The sequence below is a fragment of the Aspergillus alliaceus genome, assembly GCF_009176365.1.
Source record: "Aspergillus alliaceus strain CBS 536.65 unplaced genomic scaffold BDW43scaffold_44, whole genome shotgun sequence".
NCBI lineage: Eukaryota > Fungi > Ascomycota > Eurotiomycetes > Eurotiales > Aspergillaceae > Aspergillus > Aspergillus alliaceus.
The window spans coordinates 131,464-149,537 of NW_022474727.1; the positions used below are offsets into that span (position 1 = coordinate 131,464).

At 52.5% G+C, this 18,074-nt stretch overlaps 3 protein-coding genes across 3 annotated transcripts; 2 read left to right on the top strand and 1 right to left on the bottom strand.

The window, feature by feature from the left end:
• Nucleotides 1–1,661: 1,661 nt before the first annotated feature.
• BDW43DRAFT_167508 (RTA1 domain-containing protein) lies at nucleotides 1,662–3,234 on the bottom strand. Its single transcript, XM_032038690.1, has 4 exons — nucleotides 3,116–3,234; nucleotides 2,572–2,950; nucleotides 2,269–2,509; nucleotides 1,662–2,211 (listed from the first exon to the last, which is right to left on the bottom strand). The coding sequence occupies exons 1-4, from the start codon at nucleotides 3,135–3,137 to the stop codon at nucleotides 1,801–1,803; spliced, it is 1,053 nt and encodes a 350-aa protein (XP_031897107.1). The 5' UTR covers nucleotides 3,138–3,234; the 3' UTR covers nucleotides 1,662–1,800.
• Nucleotides 3,235–3,236: 2 nt separating this feature from the next.
• Nucleotides 3,237–10,370, top strand: BDW43DRAFT_167533 (acyl transferase domain-containing protein). Its single transcript, XM_032038691.1, has 5 exons — nucleotides 3,237–8,937; nucleotides 9,009–9,497; nucleotides 9,557–9,672; nucleotides 9,724–10,122; nucleotides 10,172–10,370. Exons 1-5 carry the CDS (start codon nucleotides 3,609–3,611, stop codon nucleotides 10,250–10,252), a joined length of 6,414 nt encoding a protein of 2,137 aa, XP_031897108.1. The 5' UTR covers nucleotides 3,237–3,608; the 3' UTR covers nucleotides 10,253–10,370.
• A 201-nt stretch (nucleotides 10,371–10,571) lies between these two features.
• Nucleotides 10,572–17,080, top strand: BDW43DRAFT_321569 (uncharacterized protein; the record flags this gene model as incomplete). The annotated part of the gene is made up of 13 exons (XM_032049362.1): nucleotides 10,572–10,661; nucleotides 10,736–11,239; nucleotides 12,120–12,654; nucleotides 12,714–12,943; nucleotides 12,999–13,278; nucleotides 13,332–14,401; nucleotides 14,465–14,627; nucleotides 15,103–15,226; nucleotides 15,395–15,445; nucleotides 15,498–16,181; nucleotides 16,243–16,326; nucleotides 16,393–16,773; nucleotides 16,828–17,080. 13 exons carry the CDS (start codon nucleotides 10,572–10,574, stop codon nucleotides 17,078–17,080), a joined length of 4,449 nt encoding a protein of 1,482 aa, XP_031897109.1.
• Nucleotides 17,081–18,074: the final 994 nt, after the last annotated feature.

The window sequence follows — 18,074 nt, forward strand, 5'->3', positions numbered from 1 at the left end:
ACCCACTGGAAGGAGGAAGTGATCGACATCCCCGCGTGGCTGCCACGCTGCAGATTGAGTTTCATCATCCAATTCTGCCGTAAGACATGCATGAGCTGGGTGTTACCAATGCAACAGGGAGAATTGTGACGAACAGACAGGGAAGATGACAGTGTGACATTGTGGGCGGGGATATATGTACAGGACCCGGGAAGACAGTGATGATGGCCATCAAAAGAGAGTCTCTGCCTTTTTCGTGCACTGTGAAAGGAATGACAGTCGACCCCAACCGCACCATGATCACGTACGTATATTGTCCGAGACCCGCTTTGTCAAGGTTGTTTGATCTTAGCTTGCTGATCAGCCGTTGTGGAGAATAGATCCGTTCGTGTCGTCGGAGAGAACTGGGCGAACATCGATGATCGAGTGGAGAGGCGAAGGGCCCAGAATCGGATTGCCCAGAGAGGGTATCGCAAAAGCGAGTATCAGGATTCCTGGATTCTGTCCACCATCACCGTTAACATTGTCGGATAGGATTGAAGAAGGAGAAACGGGGCGAAGGGAAAGACACCACAGCCAGCATCCCCAAGGAGGAGGCAGAGCCGAAGCAGCAGCGTCAGCAACAACAACAGCAACCGCCGCAGCCACAGCAGCAGCAACAGAACAATCTACACACCTTCCAACCCTCCGTCCAGCTTCACACCCCTCCAGACTTTCAGGTCTTTTCACCTCCTATAGACGCAATGTCTTATCCCGAGTCGTGGACCCCACCACCTATGGAGGGTTCTCACCCTCTCCAGCCGGTGATGAACGCCCAGGAAACCTCCTTCGGTGCCACTGAGGGAGAGTACACCCTAACCACCACCACCAACAGCCACAAGAATCATAGCAACAACCACGATCTCTCGAATCCGCATCACCCCGGGTTCCCCATGTCTTCTACCAGTCCGTCACAGCCCACGCCAAGTGTAACCCCGGACCCCCACCCCACAAGCGTTGTCATTGTTGATCCCGTTCCTCCCCGATCCATACCAGCCGGAGTTCCCTCGCAAGACAACACGGCTCTTCATCGTGCTGCGCTGTACGGTCACGAGTGTGTGCTGGACGTGCTACTCAGTGCCGGTGCGGACGCCTCGATTGCCGACAGCGCTGGGCTGACACCGCTTCATCTAGCAGCACTGCAAGGACACGCGCGACTGGTGACACTGCTGCTGGAGTCCTCCACTGGCAGCGGCGTCGATGTGAATGGGATGACACGGGAGGGAGAGACCGCGCTGCACCTGGCTGTCAAACATAATCGGCCGGAGGTGGTGAAAGCGCTACTCTGCGCGGGTCGGCACCAGAGTGTCCTGGTAGATGCACAAGATTGGGTCGGTCGCACGGCGCTGCATCACGCCTGTGAAAGAAACCGGCGAGATTTGGTCGAAATGCTACTTCAGGCTGGGGCCCAATTAGAAATACGTGATCTGGAGGGCCAGACGCCCCTGCATACGGCGTGCCTTGGGGGTGGGCATCTTGCCCCCCTCCTCCGGTCAGCTCCGTAGCAAATTTAGTGTATTTATTTCATCTTATCTTAGTGTTTATATTTATCTTACCCACAGGCGTTACGAGAGAACGGCTTTAGTGATCTTTTATTGGCGTATCCCTGACTTGTATAGATGCATGATATTCGTTATCATAGAGGATATTCGTCACTTGAAGCACTAAAAGGGTAAAACAGAAAAAAACAAAGAGAGAAAAGCCTAGAGACATTAGAAAATTGGGTAATAGCAATGTCTAGCCAATTTTCTGTGCAGCATGATTGTCATATCTTCAATATCTTCAACGCACATAACCTCCACGTCCCGTTTCCATCTCATTCAGCGGCCAGCGCGCCTCGTTGTAATAGCGCCCATCGCTGCAGGCCGTCGGCATCTCCCCATGTCCCTCATCGCTGTTCCGCGTTAGGTGGTAGTCCGACGAGAATGGAGTATATTTGGTGCTGCCTGGGCCCAGCTTTTTCGCCTCTTTTGCCTCGCGCTTCATCTGCTTACGCTCCTTCCGCGACATCTTGGGGAACTCACTGTCCGCACCGGGCATCATCCGGCCCGGGTGGAAGATATTCCAGAGGAGCATGGCACAGAAGATAGGGACACATTCAAGGCAGTAAAAGGGGGCCTCTTTGGTGCTCAGCGGCAGCTTGCCGGCCTTGTCGGTGTCGGCAAACTCGACCAGGCGGTAGATGATACGGGTCTACATCGTCCTTGTCAGCATCGTCGTCGTAAACGGGTTATGAGAACCGGCCCTTACCGTGAGGCAAAGCAGTGTGATATACATGCAAATCACCATCACTTTCCACTGGGGCCCTCGCTCGATACTACCATACCCCAGGATCATGCGCCGGTGGAACATAACCAATAGACCGCAGAAGCAAAGGATAAAAAATTCCTGCACGGCAATACCGGCTGTGTAGATGTGGAAACCGATTGCGTTCATCCTGTTGCTGAAGTCGGAGGCCATGATTCCGCCGGTGGCTTGGATGATAAAGGCACTGTATTATCACTCTATTGTTAGCTATTCGCATAGTAATAGAGACATGGGGAGTGGGCTCACATTATATCCAGCCAGATAAAGATCTTGGCCAGACTCTCGGCCTTGATGCGCTTGACTCTCTTATCTGGGGTAAAATAGTAGACCATGCGCCCGAAGATCATGTACACGAACGCGTTGATCCATAGCGGCGCGAGCAAGACCAGCAACTGGCCCGCTGCGGCTGTGGTGGACTTGGTTTGGTCCAGTGTCGAGTAGGTGCGCATGATCAACCCCAGACACTCCCATGCTGAACCCACCACAATCACCCAGCAGAAACGTTTGCGGTAGAGAATCGCCTGCGTAAGGTGGGCGATGAAAGTGATGCCGAAAAGCACAGAGAATATAATGGCGGCAGAGCCATTGGCACAGTAAGGGTACTGCGCATCCTTAATGGTGAGATCTGGAGGAAGTTGTTGTCAGTTGTTTGATGGTGTGAAAACGGTAGTATGTGATGTGTGAATGGGGGTCTAGGGAACATAGGATATGGTAGGAAGGCGGTGGAATGCTCAAGGCCAAGGGAAAATTAAAATTAAAAATAAGATGGAAAGAAACCAAGAGAGCATACCGCACTTCTGCTTCAAACCCATGACGTGAATTGATATCAAGTGCCACTTAGCAAGAAGCTACCTGGGAGAATTTCGGCCAAAAGCAACGCCAGCGAGCTAGGGAAAGAGAAGATTGGAAAGGATAAAAAATAGATGAGATGCAACAGAGAATTACAGGCTGGCAGCTTTAAAGCTGTTCCCAACCGTGATCGACGGCCAGCGAGAGAATGACGCTGCCTAAACCAATTGAGTCAGCATATTTTGAGTTTTAGAGGATCAAACAACATGTCAGATCATGGATAGTTAATTGAGGCATGCAAGCTCAGCCCACGGAGCGGTGGTTAGTGTGGATGCAAGGTGAGCCGCTTAGGGCTGCACGGTCCCGATCAGGATCCATAGCGCGACCCGTTGGTTCAAATATAATGAAAAAGGACTCGAAACAAAGACTGTAGATCACAGAGAAATATCCTTAGATCGATATCAAGATCCCTGCTAGTCCCATCGCAGCCAACAATGTTAGTAAACACCGTTAGCGGACCTTCTTCCTCCCCAGCCTTGTCCTCCACCGGCTCAGCCTCATCCTCCTCGGCCCTTTCCTCTGGCTGGGCAACCCCCGAACTATTCTCCGCGTCTTCTACAATTTCCTCCCATGCATGCCAAGCCCTAACTATTACCCATGGGGCCTTTGAACACTCCCTCACTGTTACCACCACCTCTTATCCGACAGCCCTTCAGTTGCGCGATGACTTCTTGCACGACCTCACCAAGTCTTCGGGCGGAGGAGAGCTGTCGTCGCTGGTCGAACTCTGGGCCCGGCTCCTTAGCTTTACTGTGCACCGACTGGAGGGGGAACGTCGTGGGTTGACGGGGGAGGACTTACGGCTTCTGTTGGTGACGGCACTTGAGACCTTCGAAAAGGATATCCTGCGTAACCGTGAAGTGCACGGGGTGGTGAAGGAGCTCGACGCCAGCGCCGAAATTAAATCTGCCATTTTGGCGGCATATATCCAAGCACGTCATGCTCTGCGCAAACTCAGTCGACCAGCCAAACCGCAATCGGCTCTCTTATTGGCCGCACAGGAAAAGAAAGTGCTCCTGTACACGGTCTTTGGCGGCCAGGGCAACGATGAGCATTACTTTGACGAGCTGCGAACCGTTTACCACACTTACACTCCGCTGGTACACGACTTAATACTGTCAGCATCCAGCATGCTGCAGCGCCAGTCCCTGGAAGATCGTTTCAGTCGCTTCTATCACCAAGGGTTGGACATTATCGCCTGGCTCGAGCATTCCGAGCGCGCACCCGAGCCAGCATACCTGATTTCCGCCCCACTCAGCATGCCACTAATCGGACTCCTCCAACTGGCTTGGTATCGCGTGATTGGCCGTGTTTTGGGGGCGACACCGGCGCAAATCCAGGCAGCAGTTGCTGGCACTTCTGGCCATTCGCAGGGCATCGTCACTGCGACCGTGACAGCCGTGGCCCAATCATGGACGCAATTTGATAATCTTGCTCTCGATGCCCTGCGTCTCCTGCTTGCCATTGGTGCCTACAGCCAGGAGCATTTTGCTGTCGCTGAGCTGCCTCCGGCGATCGTCGCAGATGCAGAGGCGCATGGTGAGGGCTTTCCGGGTCCCATGTTGAGTGTCGTGGACTGCCCCCTGGACCAGCTCCGAAAGTATGTCGATGCGGTCAACGCTCATCTGCCAGAGGACGCTCGCATCGCGGTTGCTCTCATCAATGGACCGCAGAGTGCGGTTTTAGCGGGTCCGCCCCTGTCTCTCCATGGTTTCAATGTCTGGCTGCGCGGTGTGAAGGCCCCTGTGAAGGGTGCTCAACATCGCGTTCCGTTCAGCCTGCGCAAACCCGAGATCAGTAACCGCTTCCTACCCATCACCGCGGCATTTCACAGCAGCTATCTGGCCGATGTGTCCGATGCAGTCCTTGCCAGTGTCCCTGACCTGACCATTACGGGAGAGGACCTGCGAATTCCCGTGTTTTGCACGCGTACTGGCAATGATCTGCGGTGCCGCGGAAAGCAGAATCTGATCCCGGATCTGGTCGCGATGATCACAGAGCAGGAGCTGGTCTGGCCGAAGGCCACTACTTTCCCAGATGCCACGCACATCATCGACTTTGGTCCCGGGGGGTTGTCCGGTATTGGGACGTTAACCAACCGCCTCAAGGATGGGACCGGAGTACGGACGATCCTAGCGACGGTTGCTGAGGGCCTCAATCCAGATCTAGGCTATCGCAGTGAGATCTTCGACTGGAGCCCATCCCCGCAAGGGCTGGCGTATGGTCAGATCTGGAGTGAGCAGTACCGACCGCAGCTGGTTCAAATTTCGGGCGGTCGCCGACTGGTCGACACGAAGCTCAGTCGTCTGCTCGGGTTGCCTCCAATTGTTGTGGCGGGGATGACTCCAACCACGGCTTCCTGGGACTTCTGCGCTGCGATTATGCTCGCCGGATATCATGTTGAGCTGGCCTTGGGAGGCTATCATCGTCCAGAGCAACTGGAGACTGCAATCCACCGCCTCCTGGAAGAGATCCCCTCCGGGCGCGGAATTACTGTGAATATAATCTACGCTGCACCACAGGCTGTGCGCTGGCAGATTCCGCTGTTGACACGGCTTCGCACGTCAGGAGTGCCCATTGAGGGTCTTACGGTCGGTGCTGGTGTTCCCTCCCTGGAGGTAGCCACGAGCTATATCCGCCAACTGGGATTGCGCCATATTAGCTTCAAACCTGGCTCGCTCCCGGCGATTCACCAGGTCATCGACATTGCCCGCGCCAACCCAACGTTCCCGGTGATCCTTCAGTGGACTGGGGGCCGTGGGGGTGGCCATCACTCGTACGAGGACTTCCACCAACCAATCCTTCAGGCTTATGGCGCCGCGCGCAGCTGCCCTAACCTAATTCTGGTGGTGGGTAGTGGCTTCGGGGGCATGGAGGATACCTTTCCGTATCTGACTGGAGAGTGGGCGCAGCAGTATAACCGGCCGCTCATGCCCTTCGATGGGATTCTGCTGGGGAGCCGTATGATGACCGCGAAGGAGGCTCATACTAGCTCAGCGGTGAAGCAGGCTATTGTCGCCGCCCCTGGAGTCAGTGACGAGGCACATTGGGAACAGACCTACACGCAGCCTGCAGGAGGAATCATGACGGTAACCTCTGAGATGGGTGAACCGATCCATAAGCTTGCCACGCGCGGCGTGCGTCTCTGGGCTGAACTTGATCAGACAATCTTCAGCCTGAGCCGTGCACAGCGTCTCACCCAATTGCAGAACCAGCGGGACTACTTGATCCGCCGGCTGAATGCGGACTCGCATAAGGTATGGTTTGGTCGCGACGGACAGGGCAAAGTGGTAGACTTGGAGGAGATGACCTATGCTGAGGTCATTCGCCGTCTGGTCGAGCTGACTTTTGTTTCCGCTGAAGGACGATGGATCGATCCCTCATTCCAGCAACTTCTATACGATTTCCTGCTGCGAGTAGATGCACGGATCGGTCGCGCCACAGAGAAGGAGCAATCTCCTGCCAATAAAGATGAAGGGGGGACACAGATACTGTCCTGCATCGCCATGAGCATGGAAAGCCTCTGTGACCCACAAGCCGCAATTGAAGCCTTCCTCCAGGAGAATCCTAATGCCACTGACCAACTTATTGGCACACAGGATGCGCAATACTTTCTGCACCTGTGCCGGCGTCGTGGGCAGAAGCCTGTCCCATTCGTGCCTGTCCTGGACGAGAATTTCGAGGAATATTTTAAGAAGGACTCTCTATGGCAGTCGGAGGACCTCAACGCAGTTGTGGATGGCGACGTTGAGCGTGTCTGTATCCTGCATGGCCCGGTGGCAGCGCGCTACTCAACAATGGTAGATGAGCCAGCGGGCGAAATATTGAATGCTATTCACGACGGGTATATCGAACGTTTGCAAATGCAAGACCCTGAATATCTCCTAGATGGGATTCCCATTGTCGACTGCTTCGGGCCCTATCCCATCGTCACTGACTGGAGCATGGCGCAGGCGGGCATCCACTGTGTCGCTATCGGCAACACCGGTTCGTTACTGTATGAGGTATACCCTGAGGTAGATGCTCCGACTCCATCGCTTGATCAGTGGTTAGCCGCATTGGGTGGTATGCAGGGTGGCTGGCGCCAGGCGTTCTTTAACGCGGCGACCATCGTGCAGGGGCAAACGATATGTGAGAACCCATTGCGCCGGCTCTTTCAGCCCACCCCCGACTCATATGTCATGGTGCAAGCGGGGTACCGATCGGATACGACCGTTGCCTTGTTCGAGTATCGTCCGCATTCAGAGCCAGTGAAGGTGGTTGATATTCGCGCCGACGAGACCGGGACCATAACGTTGGAGATCATCAACCACCGTAATGCCTGTACTGCCCCTATCGGCCTGCGGCTGAAATACCAGTACCGACGCGAGGCCGTGTACGCGCCCATTCATGAGATCATGGAAGGACGGAACGAGCGGGTCAAAGAGTTTTACTACCGCGTGTGGTTCGCCAGCGGACAGCCGGCGAAGTGGACTTCAGTGCACGACACATTCTGCGAGGGCCAACTGGAAGTGACGCCGGACTCCATCGCGGAGTTTGCTCACTGCGTGCAAAATGCCAGTGATGCGTCCAGCAAGCGCCGCGGAAAGACCCTCTATGCACCGCTTGACTTTGGGGTTGTTGTTGGCTGGGAGGCGCTGATGAAGCCCCTGTTCTCGCACGAGCTGGATGTCGACCTCCTGACGCTGGTGCATCTCACCAACGGGTTCCGTATCCCCCCAGATGCGCAGCCTATTCAAGCTGGTGCTGTCCTGGAAACGAAGTCCCGCATTCAGGCCATCACCATCGAGGAGGCTGGGAAACTGGTCGAGGTGCGCGGTGATGTCTATCAAGATGGGAAGGTCGTGCTGGAGTTAACGAGTCAGTTCTTGTATCGCGGCACACACACAGACTGGGAAAATACCTTCCGCAAGGTGGACGAGGAGGAAATGGAGCTTTGCCTCAGCGGGCCCATGGAGGTGGCCGTGTTGAAATCCAAGCCGTGGTTCCAGCCGCTAGATGTGAATGTGGATCTGCAGGACCAGACACTCATCTTTGTGCTCCAGTCGACCTACCAGTATGCTAGTCGTGATACCTTCAAGGCTGTTACCACTGTCGGTGACGTGCGATTGAAGTCCTCACTACCTGGCGGGTCACGCTCCGTTGCAAAAGTGGCCTTCTACGCCGCTACTTGTCGTGGCAACCCGGTCATGGACTATCTTCAGCGACACGGCAGCCCGGTCAAGAAGCGACATATGTTCGACAACCCTGCTCCACTCACAAACGAGGGTTCCTCCCTGCTCATGAGAATGCCGGACTCGAACGAGGCTTACGCCCATGTCTCCTGGGACTTCAACCCCATCCACGTCTCGTCATCATTATCCCGGTACGCCGATCTCCCCGGGTTGATCACGCACGGTATGTACACATCGGCTCGCGTGCGCGGTCTCGTGGAGCATTACACTTGCGCCTCGGCGATCGGTGCATTCCGTAGCTTTAACTGCTCGTTCACCAGCATGGTGCTCCCTGGGGACGAGATCGAGGTTATTTTCCAGCACGTAGGCATGCTGGCGGGACGCAAGATCATCTCAGTAGAGGCAAAGCATGTGCAGCGTGGAGAGACCGTGTTACGCGGAGAGGCAGAAGTTGAACCCGAAGAGACGGCGCTGCTGTTCACGGGCCAAGGTAGTCAGCAGAAAGGGATGGGGATGAAGCTGTACGCCCAAAGCCAGGCCGCGCGCCAGGTGTGGGATTATGCCGATGCGTACTTCTCCGATAATTACGGTCGGTTTAGGCTCACCATCTCTGACTGTAATCTCTCCTTTACTGCAATTTCTGTACTAAGTGGTATTTAGGATTTCGTATCACCGATATCGTCCGGAACGATCCCCCACAGCTTACTGTTTACTTCGGGGGCCCTCAAGGGCGACATATCCGTGAGAAGTACATGAGTATGAAGCGCGAGAGAGTCACCTCGGATGGAAGCGTCCACTTTCTCCCACTGTTTCCCGAAATCGACGAAGACACCGAGTTTTATACTTACCAAGCACCCCAGGGTTTACTATCTGCCACGCAGTTTACCCAGCCGGCTCTGACCCTGATGGAGCTGGCGATCTTTGCTGACCTTCAGGCGAGAGGATTGATCTCGGAGCGGAGTTGCTACGCCGGCCACTCCCTAGGTGAGTATGCCGCCCTTGGTGCGGTGGGAAAGATCTTCAGTGTGGAGAGTCTGGTGCAGGTGGTGTTCTACCGTGGACTGTTGATGCAATTCGCCGTGGAGCGAGATGATCGAGGGCGGTCCGACTTCAGGATGTGTGCGGTGGATCCAAGTCGGGTGTGCAACGGTGTGTACTTCTGGTCTGGCTTATAACCATTTGTCTCACTTACATTCGTATGTTGCTAGGCTTTGAAGAAGAAGCGCTGCAGCTGGTGGTGAAAACCATTTCAGCTCAGACTGGACAGCTGCTGGAGATAGTCAACTTCAACGTTGCCGGGTTGCAATATGTGTGCGCTGGACAGGTATGTCTTTCTTCGCCTTACCTCGCCCCGTGACTAGTTAACCCTCTCCAGGTCCAAGCCCTTCAATGCCTCAAAACGGTTCTCGATCACATCAAAGCGACCGTCACCCCTCTCTCGCTCCCGAGCCTCATTTCTCCAGACCAGCTTACCTTGCTAGTAGAGTCCCAACCCAGTAACCTTCAGCCGACTGCAACTCTAACGAGAGGTTGCGCCACGATTCCCCTCCGCGGCATCGATATCCCTTTCCATTCCTCATACTTGCTTCCCGGTGTTCCGGGGTTCCGACGCTGTTTGTTAGAGTTGATCGACAGCCATACGTTGGACCCGAAGCGGCTGGTGGGAAAGTACATTCCCAATCTCACAGCGCGACCGTTTGATTTGACAAGGGAGTACTTCGAGCTGGTCAGAGATATCACAGGGTCCGTTGCATTGCACGAAGTTCTGAATGAGGTGAGCTTGTCTTTCTCAGCGGCTAGGCCAATGCTAATGCAAAGACTAGTGGAAATCATACACCAGTGCCACAGTAGACAATGGATTGCAGAAGCTTGAAGGGATCATTCAGACGATGAGGGTGTTTTGATATTTACTTTATTTTGTGTTTTGTAAGACCTCGTTTCACTAAGTCCATAGCTATTCGTCCCCGTCGATACCATATACCTATCCAGTGACAAATACTCCCGATTATTCTACCTGTAAACCAATATATGCAAGAGAAATAGGTGTAAAGACAGATGCAGTAAATAAGCTAAGGGGCTATTTAGGGGTGTCAGATCAATATCTAAGAGCTATATATATCTTCTACGCTGACCCTCGCGAAAACCAAGACCAATATTTATTTTCTCCTCAGACTTTGCCCTTCCACATTCTCCTCCTTATTTTTATAGATTATACCAGGTATCATGTTGGCCTACATGCTACTAAGTATCTTTGGGGGAATTGTGCTTGTCTTCATTATCTTCGATCCTAAAGCAATCCCCGGATTATGGCATGTTCGTGACAATCCTCTATTTAACATAAGATGAGGCATTGAATGATATCTAACCTTCTGAACATGATCCAATAGGCCCGTATTATTGCGATTCTCCTAAACCACCTTGTTTGGAAACGCAGTCAACCCTCGCTCTCATCTGATGGGCCATCCGCCCTCTTTCGTCCACTCCGTACCCGATCCTACTGCTCCATCACCGAAGTCGACTTCAACCTACACAAATCCAACAGCACCTTCTACGCAGATCTGGACATAAGTCGGATCGAATTACTACTGTCCCTTTTCAAAGACGTCATTACTCCACTATCTCCGCCGGCCAGAGAAGGAGGCACCGCGGAGAGTGCAGAGAAAGACGGACGGCGGAAACTGAAACATCTTACCCCGGCACTTGGGGGCGTCTCATGTATCTTCCGCCGAGAGATTAAGCCCTGGCAGCGGTATGACCTCGTATCGCGAGTCCTGTGTTGGGATGACAAGTGGCTGTATATTGTTAGTCATTTTTTGAAGCCTAGTGACCACAACGGGGCGAGTTTAGCGGCCTCAGAGGATCAGATTTTCGCATCAGCTACTTCTAAATATGTTTTCAAGGGGGGTAGGCGTACCGTTAAGCCTAGAGAGATACTTCGATACTTGCAATTCTTAGGGGACTTTGCTGATGCCGATGCTGACACTGACGCTGCGAGAATTGGATTGGGGGCCGACGTAATCGAGGAAGATGATCAACGAACACGGTGTAAAGGGGCCAAAGTGGAGATGGAGCGACCACATGGCTGGGTTAGATAGACTTCATTTTGTGACATCCTTCTATGAATATGTCTCGAAAGAGTGGAACGAAAAGGTCGGGAAGGAATGGAAGGAATGGATTAGGAGTCTGGAAAAAGATTGATGATCCTACATGTAATATACATTTAACCGATAGGCCAGTCCCATCTAATCGCGAGTTAGATCGTATTAGCCTAGACTGCTCGTCTCACCGTACATATTGACTACTGTTGGATGGGAGTCACCAGCACTGCCCCCAGCCAATCCTTTGAGTATCGGCATCCACTGAACAAAGTAGATCATAGTTGTCTACTTTCTATCCCTTGCCGTAGATCAGCTATTGACAGTTGAGAAGAACTAACGATCTATACTACCCTACGATGGTGATGTCTTCCCTATGGCTTCACTCCGGGGCGGGGACAGGATGCTCGACGGCCGTTGAGGATGTCTTCGGGCCCGAGGTTAGCGATCAGTGCCAAAGGGGTTTTGATTTCACATTGTACTTTGAAGAGACGATACTGATATTGCCGGTGACGCTGTTCTTCTTGCTTTGGGCCTTGCCACGCATCGTCTACCTGAGACAACGGACAATTAAAGTGAATGGGGGACATTGGCACATGGTGAAACTGGTGCGAGAGAAGTTTCTTTGAGAGGAAAGCTTCAGGTATCATGAATGAAGACTAACCATGTTTCTCAGATTGGTTATGCTGGGTTGGCTGTTCTCCAGCTCACCCTCATGGGCCTTTGGGCTTCCCCATCGGGACAAACCACCACTCGAGCCACCATTGGAACGACCGTCGTATCCTGGCTGGCATCAGTAGTCTTCGGGGTTCTTTCTCACTATGAACATTTTCGAACTATTCGACCGGCGACAATTAACAGTGGCTATCTGTTCCTCTCCTCTATCTTGTCCTTACCCGAGACACGCACGTTGTACTATGTCGAGACGCACCGCTCAATACCGATTCTCTATACAATGGTTCTGTGTTTAAAATTGATGTTGCTTGTTATCGAAACAATATCAAAGGTGTCTATTTTAAAGAAGGAATATAGAGATTCGCCGCCGGAATCGACGGTGGGAATCCTGGGAGAATGTCTCTTCTGGTGGCTGAACCCACTGTTGCTACTTGGTAACCAGATGGACCTCACGGTTTCGCAACTGCCGGCAATCGAAGAATCTATTCGCTCAACCGGAGTAGGTCAAAATGAGCTGGAGGAGCTCTGGAAGAAGGGTAATATTGTCCTATTGATCTCCCCCATGAATCTAGAGCTAACAGAATGGCTATTCTAGGATCCAGCAAATCCTCCGATCACAGCTTGCTGTTTGCATGCTTTCGATACTGTCTGGGCCCGATCGTGTTAGGCATTCTCCCTCGAGCGCTACAGGTGGCCTTCACCTTTGCCCAACCTTTCCTGGTCGAGGCAACCGTAACATGGGTGTCCGCGAGCGATCTCTCTCACCCAAAGGGAGAGGGTTACGCACTGATTGGGGCGTTTGGGATTGTTTATAGTGCCATTGCGGTGAGTAAATCCTTCTCATTTTAAAACCGGGAGGACGTAAGTTTGACAATCTCAGGTCTCCACAGCTGTTTCTCAACACCAGGCGTATCGAGTCGTCTCCATGCTACGAGCCAGCCTGATTGATATACTATACAGCCGTGTTTTGGTCATGCGCGATCTAGACGTCGAGACCAGTACCCCCGTCACACTGATGAGTGCCGATATGGAGCGCATTTCCAGTGGCCTTCGCTATATCCATGATTCATGGGCATGTGCTGTCGAGATTCCTATCGCACTGTATCTGCTGTGGCAACAACTGGGGGTCGCCAGTATCGCTCCGATTGTCGTGGTGATCGGTATACACCTTTTCCTTCCTCTCCCCATCCTTCACATTACTGACCCTGCGTAGTATGTATGGCGTTGTCCGTGTTAATTTCCACCCTGGCTGGCCCCCGTCAAAAGCTGTGGCTTGAGGCCATCGAGAACCGGGTCGGGGTCACTGCGAAAGTGCTCGGATCGATGAAAGGAGTCCGCACATCTGGCCTGACCGACAAGCTCTTCAACCTTGTCCAGACAATGCGTGTTGAGGAAGTGGCGCAGTCCGAGCGATTCCGCCGACTGCTCATCCTGGTGGTTGGCGTTGCCTATAGCAATGTCACTCTCTCCCCGCTGGCCTCATTCATCATCTACTCCCTCATTGCAAGGCATAAGGGGGACGAAACTCTGACTCCTGCAAAGGCATTCACGTCTCTCACCTTGTTTACATTACTCGCTACTCCCATCGCTCACCTGGTTGAGGCGGCCACTGGTGTCGCCACCGCGATTGGCTCCATCAAACGAATCAATCGGTTCTTACTGTCGGAGCCACGGCATGATGACACTCAGGAGGACCGGTGTGTCCGGAGGAACACGAGTATCCCAGTCAGTATTCCGTCGAGTACCCTCACGTTAGTCGGAACTATCTACGATGAAAAGGCCACCTCTTCTCGTATGAATAGGATCTCCACTATCTCCACGGTCTCCAGTATATCTAGTCACGAAACATTGACGCCATATGACGAATCCATTGGCCCAGTGTTTATGGCGAAGGGTCGCAGCGCGGGCTGGGAAGAAAGCAAACCGGCGGTGGTAGAAGATTTGAATTTTGAGATCCCACGAGGTACTGTCACAATCGTCGTTGGACCCGTCGGATGCGGGAAGAGCACGTTTGTGCGTACGCTACTACGAGAGACGCCGATTTACTCAGGAGGGCTGAAGGCTGATCCAGAGGCCATTGCCTATTGCTCCCAGGCGCCGTGGTTGACGAATAGGAGCATCCAGGACAATATCCTGGGGGAGTCGCTGTTCAATCTGCGGTGGTATAATACGGTGATCGATGCATGTGCGCTGTATGAGGATATCCGGGCACAGCCAAATAGGGACCAAACTCTTTTAGGGACCCAGGGAGCCGTACTCAGTGGCGGGCAGAAGCAACGTGTGGTGAGCTTCAAGGAATACTTCTCTTCATGAATAGACGTGTGCTGATCCGCTGCATCTCACTAGGCCCTGGCCCGAGCAGTATATTCCAAAGCAGATACCATGATCCTGGACGATGTCTTCAGCGGGTTAGATCGTTCGACCGAGGATGCCATCTTCCATGCGCTGCTGGGTCCGGAGGGACTGTTGCGGAAGATGGGAACGACGGTCATCATGACCACGAATAGCCGTACGTATCCTTTGGAGTACTCGATTGGTGTCTTCATCTAACGATGTGTTAGCCTCCCGGCTGTCCGCTGCGGATCATATTATTGCCCTCAGTTCATCTGGGACAATCATGGAACAAGGAACGTTCAAAGACCTCCGATCCCGAACTGATAGCTATATTCGCAGTCTAGCTGCCCCGCCGAAACGAAAGAAAACGGTTCACCTGGAAGTCCCTCAGGCCTCCATGGCCAGAGCCCAGAACCGGTTATCACTGAATCGCTTCTCGTTGGCTACCCTGGATTTCGAATCACCACCCCCGGAGAATGGTCGACGGACGGGGGATATGTCTGTATATTGGTACTACATCCAAGTGCTGGGGTTAGTTCGGTCGCTGGTGTTTGTGTTTCTGATCATGGCGTATGTGGTTGTTATCACATATCCCTGTGAGTAACTCTTGAACGACGGATGAAGATATGGAACTGACTGATCACATCCAGCCATCTGGGTTGAAAAGTGGACCGCATCTAATGCGAAGCATCCTAACTCTCAATTGGGTTATTGGCTGGGGATCTATGGGGCTATCGCAGTGATGGCTGTTTCCACTCTTGTCCTTGCTTGCTGGTGCGTGTTCTTCGTAACCTCGATTGCTTGTGCTAATTCTCTATCAGGCATCTTATGGCGAATCTGGTCGCCCGAGGTGCACGTAATATGCATGGCGAGCTTTTAAAGAGCGTGCTTGAGTATGATCTCTCTTTTGGAATCTTCCTGTTCTTTCAGCTAATCGTCCAGTGCTCCGATGTCATTCTTCCATACCACTGATTTAGGCACTACGACGAATCGGTGAGTAGCAGGGCACACTAGCGACTATTCAGGGTACTGACCTGAACATCAGATTCAGCCAGGACCTTCAGCTCATTGATATGGAGCTCCCCCTCTCAGTCCTTAACACGATCCTTACCTTCTTCACTTGCGTCGCTCAGATCGTGGTCGTTTGCGTGGCAACCAACTACATCGCCGCAACTATACCGGCCTGTCTGATTGCCTTCTATTTCATCCAACGATTTTATCTTCGCACATCGCGCCAGATGAGATATCTAGATATTGAGGCCAAAGCTCCCTTAGTCTCACACTTCCTCGAAACACTCAGTGGCCTGTCCACCATTCGCAGCTACAACTGGGAACAGCACTACCGCCGGCGCAATAGCGAGTTGCTCAATGAGTCCCAAAAACCCTTCTATCTCCTCTACGCTATCCAGCGATGGCTGGAACTAGTTATCGCTTTGATGGTGGCCGGATTCGCCGTGGTCCTGGTGGGCGTGGCCGTTGCCACTCGGGGAAAGCTCAGCGCGAGCTTCATTGGACTGGCCCTCCTGAATGTGGTAACATTTACCGAGAACCTACAGGGTTTGGTCAAGCAGTGGACGGTCTTAGAGACATCTATCGGTGCAGTGTCGCGAATTCGTAACTTCAAGGCTACGATAGACTCGGAGCATCTGGAGTTCGAGACGTTTGTGCCACCACCAGACTGGCCGGCCAGAGGGTCGATCGAGTTCACTGAGGTGGTGGCCGCCTACAAGTTAGATCTTCCTATCTTGTCCCCCTTTACCTGTTACGTTACTGACGGATAGCGATGCTAGGAATGCGTCGAGTCGTGCGCTCGATCATATCTCTCTATCTATCAAGGCAGGGACCAAGATCGGTATCTGTGGTCGCTCCGGAAGGTTTGTTTCCTTCAGCTCTCTGCCCTTATACCTCACTATTATCCAAGACTGATAGTCAGATCTTAGCGGAAAATCATCCCTGATATCATCCCTCTTCCGTCTAATTGAACTGGCTAGCGGGGCTATCACGATAGACGGGCTTGACATCACCACCCTGACGCGCAACTCCTTGCGCGCCCAGTTAAATTGCATCCCTCAAGAGCCATTCCTGCTACCGGGCTGCTCAGTCCGCCTAAACATAGACCCCGGGGCCGGTATACACGACGACATCCTCACCGACGCGCTCAAGAAGGTCCAAATGTGGGGTGCTGTTCAGGAGCTTGGAGGGTTGGACGCGACCATCACCGCAGACACTTTCTCACCAGGCCAGAGACAGCTTCTCTGTTTCGCCCGAGCCATGGTGCGAACGGAGGGGAAGATATTAGTTCTCGATGAGGCGACGAGCAGGTCTGTCTACCCTGTTCTGTTTGTGATGCGCGAGCTAACCTTGGCGTTTTTTAGCATTGACACCAAAACGGACGAGATCATGCAATCGCTCATTCGGACCGAATTTGCCAATCATACCGTGATTGCCATCGCACATCGGCTGGAAACGATTGTCGATTTCGACGAGGTGGTTGTCATTGATGCCGGGCGAGTTAAGGAGCGTGGCCCGCCGGCGGAGCTGCTTGAGAAGAAAGGAGCCTTCGCCGAGTTATATTGGGACAAGAATCGAGGGTCAAGTAGGACTCCATTAGCGCTTGAGATCAGATGATGTACTGTTCCCAAGTGTCTATTGCTCGTTACGTATATCTGCTTAGTATTTTCTTTCTCAAGTTATCTTTGTAAACATAGACATGTTTACGGTACAAGGCGAGGTTAGCGCATCTATCAGAAATGGGTTCTGCCTAGTAATTTAGCGCTGAATCTAGATACCCGCAATGATATGTAAAATATGTCTGCTTTCTTGAACTAATATTTCAAGCCCGATATAATTATCTAATCGTTTCGCATCGTTTTCTACATGGGGTAGGTTGGTGGCCGATCACCACGAAATAGTGATAATCCAGGTCGATGACAGCATCTTTCGTATTGTATCTCCGGTTGGAAAGTAGAAATAAGTCTTCAAAAAGGGCATTGACCTCGTTGATGTGACCCTACGTGTATATAGGGCAGGCTACATAGTGACCTTATAAAAGGGGAAATCTTACTGAGCCAGGCCTTCCATTATTTGTACGCCATGCCATGTTTATTGATCCTGCCAGAGGAAGTGTCTAACTAACTAATTCGAACTCTCTTGAAGATGTCGTTTTGTGCGAAGATCTTTGCTAAAGATTGTCAAATATCTTCGTTCTTCCCCGAGTCATCTTGAGAACACTTGAGCACCTGGAACCCTTGGTAATACACCGTAAGCAGAGGACTTGCTCTTGGGCCTATCATCTTACACGCTGGTATATAACCCCTGGCGGTGGTCCACTTTCATTCACGACATGCAGTAGCTATATAGTAGCTATACGTCCGGAACCCCCGCTCTACGGAATCTCATGATTTCGGCAAATTGGTTAGATAAGGTGGTCGCGTGGACAGTGCACCTCCCAGGATGTGCTTTAGTATGGATGTATGCACCTATGGAATGCAGACTCGGAACTTGGACCCTAGTAAGGACTTGGCAATGAGGTCCGAGACATACCGAAACCGCATCCTCTGACCACAAATAGATTAGTTGGCAGGGGTTGGCCATAAAAGGGGAAGGTGAAGATGCCGAAAAT

Coding starts and splice junctions, on each gene's coding strand:
- BDW43DRAFT_167508 (XM_032038690.1), bottom strand. CDS start 3,137: ATGGGTTTGAAGCAGAAGTGCG. Junction 2,951..3,115: donor GGGTTTGAAGCAGAAGTGCG/GTATGCTCTCTT, acceptor AACTTCCTCCAG/ATCTCACCATTAAGGATGCG. Junction 2,510..2,571: donor TTTATCTGGCTGGATATAAT/GTGAGCCCACTC, acceptor GTGATAATACAG/TGCCTTTATCATCCAAGCCA.
- BDW43DRAFT_167533 (XM_032038691.1), top strand. CDS start 3,609: ATGTTAGTAAACACCGTTAGCGGACCTTCTTCCTCCCCAGCCTTGTCC. Junction 9,498..9,556: donor TCCAAGTCGGGTGTGCAACG/GTGTGTACTTCT, acceptor GTATGTTGCTAG/GCTTTGAAGAAGAAGCGCTG. Junction 9,673..9,723: donor AATATGTGTGCGCTGGACAG/GTATGTCTTTCT, acceptor AACCCTCTCCAG/GTCCAAGCCCTTCAATGCCT.